This window comes from Aptenodytes patagonicus, chromosome 6 (genome assembly GCF_965638725.1).
Source record: "Aptenodytes patagonicus chromosome 6, bAptPat1.pri.cur, whole genome shotgun sequence".
In the NCBI taxonomy this organism is placed as follows: domain Eukaryota; kingdom Metazoa; phylum Chordata; class Aves; order Sphenisciformes; family Spheniscidae; genus Aptenodytes; species Aptenodytes patagonicus.
In genome coordinates, this window is record NC_134954.1 from 254,581 (window position 1) to 259,113 (window position 4,533).

Genomic DNA, 4,533 nt, shown 5'->3' on the forward strand with positions numbered 1-4,533 from the left:
ATTTAAGAGTAACCCTTGTCTTTTTTCAAAATACCAACTTGAAGTGAAAACATCAGATCACCACTGAAAATCAATGATTTCTTTTTCCTTTTTGGTATCATGAAAAGTAAGGGAAACAATGACAGTGATAGCTCAGGATTTAGCTTAAAGCACATTTTGACAGCTAACACTCTACCCACGGATGTTACATATAATGAATAAAATCATCTCTTGCGGGTGGGGGGAGTGGGGGAGGTGGGGGGAATCAGAGAAAGGTCTGTAGGCCCAGAATTTCCTTCTGTTACTGGAGACTATTTTGAATGGGTGACTCACAGAGACACTAGCCCCACAAAGCCATCTATTTACATCCTTAAATGAGCTCTGTGTGACATACTGTGTACATAGTGCGTGTATACAGACACAGTGTGGGGAGACCAATGTTGTAATTGAAATATGTGATGAAATGAAAAGCAGCAGCACTTCATGCTTTCTGACATCCTGATCAGCAGTTACTTTGCATGCAGCTCACTCCACCGCCTTAAAAGAAAACACAAGACAAGAATTCTACAAGCCGAGAAGGAGAAAAAGTCAACAACCAGAGCTAGAGACAGCCCAAAGGTAAGATGACAAGAGAGAATATTTCATTGTAGTGAAACCTTGCCTTAAAAGCTTTCTTCTTGCTGCAAGATCTGAAAACTAAGTATATTTTACATAACTTGTTCTGCATATAGCATATCTACATTTTTTTTTTTTAAGAATGAACAGAGCTACCCTTTGCATTTATGTTTTAAATATTTTTTTTTTTCTGTTTTGTTTATAAATCTACACAACAGATTCTAGTCTAAAATGCCTTTTTATCATAACTAGATTTTTCTCAGGTAAAAAATCTTGGTAAGAAGCTGAAATTTTATTTCTTTAGACCCAGAATTTCCTAGACACAGTATTTAAAAAAAAAAAAAAAAAAGGGACTGAAGGAAAAAAAAAAAAGACTAAATCTCCTACAGAGGCAACAAAGTAAAGAATTTTGTCAATATTTATTACTTTGTAGTAATTCCTTAATTAACTTTTCATCCCTGTGGCTCTCAGTAATGGGTTCCCTCCCAGCATTAGACTCACAGTGCTTCATTTGATGAAGGGGACTCAGCATATTGGGTTGCCGAGCCTAGGCCGGGCAGTATCTCTGCCCAGATCATCAGTGTAACCCCTCATCTGCCACAGGCCACCTGAATCCGGAGGTTCAGGGACGCAACCCAGCTCCGAACAAACTCACTGGCCCCGTGGCTGTGGGAGGGTTTAACTCCCAGGCAGTGAACAACCTGCAGCATAACCAGGGGTGCTTCTCCCCTCCAGCTGCTCAGATACCCAGCGCTTCACAAACTCAGGCTTTCCTATTCTTTTTTTATTTGGGAGAGGGAATTTCACTATTTGCCCTCCAACTTCTTTCAGTCCCTTGCAGACGGCAGCAAAGCAGGCGCTGCTGACAGCGTTGCTGCCCCACTGACTCATGTCCCCCCATGCCTCACGGGCAGCGGTGCTCTGCAGGGAAGGAGGCTGTTAAGTGCTTTACACAGCCAGCAGCACCGCCTACTACAGGGACCCGAATAAAACCTGTACCTGCTACAGCAGGACAAAAGCTGCGGATGGATCCCTGCACCTGACACGGCCAGAGGTAGGTTCTCCTGCACCCACAGCCCTGCCAGCACCCCATTCTCCTCATCAGGCTACATTTCTGGAGCTGCTTTTCTCACTTCTGTAATGTAAACTAGTAACTTACAGAATCATTTACCTGGCATCAGTATGCCCTTAAGGAGCAAACAGCCAACCTGCTCTTGCTTCCTAACAGTAATTGCTAGTTTTTAAGTAAGAAATAAATTTGCTTTTCGCTGATCCTAATCTCTCTCAAAGAGACCCTAATCTCTGTCAACCCACAGTGCAGGAGAGCTTACCTCTGAAACACTGGGGGAGTGACTTGATCTGCAGAATAGGAACTTTTACTGCCCAGTTGACAATTGGTTGACAAATCTGAAATGAAACGGCATTAAGATCAGTAACTCGTGTAGGAAAGGCACTAGGTCGAAGTAGTAACAATTACAGAACAGCAGACAAAAGTAATTTCTGGGCGCTGACATAAAGATCTTTGAAAGGCTTTATTTACAGGTTACATTTGCTGTGACAGAACTGATTGGTAGAAAGGACCGGGTATTCCTGTGCATTTGCATTTGTAAGCAATTCAGGCTGAGACCAGCTTTGCAGAAACCAATGAGAGCCTTCCCAGTCCTTATCAGGAGATTCTGAAGACAGGATCAAACCAGCACCCTTCCTCTAAAGAAGAGAATTACTTCATGACCCCTGCTCAGACGGTGCCTACCTCGACATTTTTAGTCCCCTTTTTGCAGAGGAGAAACCAGCTGCATGTTTTCTGCAACTCCTGTCCCTGCAGATACAAATTTATCCAGTGTGGTAAGTCTGGCTGGTTTAGGCAAAAGGTTGGGTTCTTAAATCTCATTCTTCTTCTAAAGACTTAACCTCTGCTAGAAATAGCCTGTTTGAAACTTCCTGCCTGCCTCCTTTTAGCAAGCTTGTCAGAAGGGCCCAGAGGTAATGATGGCCCCTCTTTGCCCAGTGGTGGTGGGAGAGAGTGCAGGATGGCAACAACTGTTTGGGATCTTCACAGTAATAAATATGGTGGGCCCTCGTGCTCTTGGCTCCCCAAGGTCTCTTACGATAGCTTGATTCAGGAAATCTGATCCAACTAATTGCCTCCATCCCCACAATCCAAGTAACGCTAAAATCAGGGGCCGCTACCCTGGCTCTGCAAAAAGATCACATCACTCCAAGGGGATGGTGCAGTCACATCTATACTCTGCCTAGCCTAAATTATAGGGAGGCACAGTTTAGGGTAACAGGTAACAGTGCAAGTGAGGCTTGCACCCCAGAAAGCTTTGCTCCTCCTTGAGGCACAACCTTGCCCAAAGATCCCTTAGCACTGAGCAGCTCCATGTTACTGGGAGCTGCAATTCAGCACACAGCAGCCCAAGAGGAAGAAGTGTCTCCAGGTCTGTGGACACACAGAGACCTCATTGGCCTTTGTACCGGATCTTAAATGTGATCTGCATCCTTCCTTGTGGTGAAGGTGAGTTTCTTCTCTTCCAGCATACCTGGAGATATGAATGACACCCGTGCCAAGAGCAATATCAGCAATATCAGTGCTACCGTGGAACTGTTTCAGCTCATCATGTACACCCCCACGTTTACCCTGGGATTGCTGTTCAATGTGATGGCTCTGTCATTCCTGTTTAAGGTTAAAAAGCTGTCAGAATCTACAGTCTACATGATAGCCCTTATTTTCCTGGATACTTTGCTGCTGTTTACTCTTCCTTTTAAAATAATTTCCTACCACCTTCAGGACAACTGGAACTTGGGGTCTGTGTTTTGCTCCACCTTGGAGAGTCTTTACTTTGTAAACATGTATGGCAGCATCCTCATCTCCCTCTGCATCTGTGTAGACCGGTACATTGCTATCCGGCACCCTTTCACAGCTCCCACCCTGCGATCCACCAAGAAAGCTGCTATGGTCTGTGCTGTCATCTGCATGGGCACCTCAGTCGGGACAGTCTCTACTTTCCAACTGCACGGAGAGGGCCACAACATCTCGTCCTGCTTCCATAACTTCTCCAAGAGCACATGGGAAAACACAGGCCTATTCAGTGCCTTGGAGACTACCTTCTTCGGCAGCCTGGCAGCCATGACCTTCTGCACTATTCAGACCATCAGGTGTTTGAGAAAGCGCAGAAAACCAGACAACCCCCAAACACACACCACCAGAGCGGAGAAGATAGTGGTGACAAACCTTGTGGCATTTTTGGTCTGTTTCATGCCTTACCACGTGGCATGCTTCATGTACTTTTTGGTGAAAAATAACATAATTCACACCAGTTTTCAGCAAGTGCTACGAGACATTGTTCAGGTCACCCTTTGCTGGGCAAACCTGAACTGCTGTCTTGATGGGATGTGTTACTATTTTGTTTTAAAGGAGTCCTTGGAAGACTCATTACAAAACAGTGAAAAAACAGCCATGCGAAAGCCTTGATTCACATGCTGCACGTTAGTTACTTGGGATGATGTGTGGAGATACTTTCATGGAAAGTGCAGGGTCCTGAACTACCTAAGCAATTTACTTTAAATATTCAGATCTGAAAATATTTCATAAAAAACAAAACTAAGTCCATTCCCAGGAGACTGCTCCTAACTTTTTAAATTTCCTTCCATAATGTTTTGTGTTAGCATTTATGGGTAAAAAGAAATGGAATTATTTCCTATAAATGGTGATGCATATTTCTTTGGATGTGATTCCTCTTTACTTTGAAAAAAAAATTGTTCACTTACATGTGGTAGCATCTTTCAGCCTCCCTGTCTATATCACACCTGCAAACCTCCCCAGGCCTTCAATCACTACAGACTTGGGCTGCTGAGAAACAGAGACTTAGAATTTAGAGTAAAAAGCTTCGGACTAAATTCTGTTGCCTCCCCTGCCCCGATCATGTATGCTCGTGC

General features: G+C 44.1%; 1 protein-coding gene across 1 annotated transcript; it reads left to right on the plus strand.

Moving 5' to 3' along the window:
• Window positions 1-556: 556 nt before the first annotated feature.
• Window positions 557-4,283, plus strand: LOC143161530 (G-protein coupled receptor 55-like). The gene is made up of 2 exons (XM_076340614.1): window positions 557-597; window positions 3,133-4,283. The coding sequence occupies exon 2, from the start codon at window positions 3,146-3,148 to the stop codon at window positions 4,067-4,069; it is 924 nt and encodes a 307-aa protein (XP_076196729.1). The 5' UTR covers window positions 557-597; window positions 3,133-3,145; the 3' UTR covers window positions 4,070-4,283.
• The last annotated feature ends 250 nt before the right edge of the window (window positions 4,284-4,533 follow it).

Bases quoted from the DNA above. Each gene is read 5' to 3' on its own strand.
- LOC143161530 (XM_076340614.1), top strand. From the start codon at position 3,146: ATGAATGACACCCGTGCCAAGAGCAATATCAGCAATATCAGTGCTACC.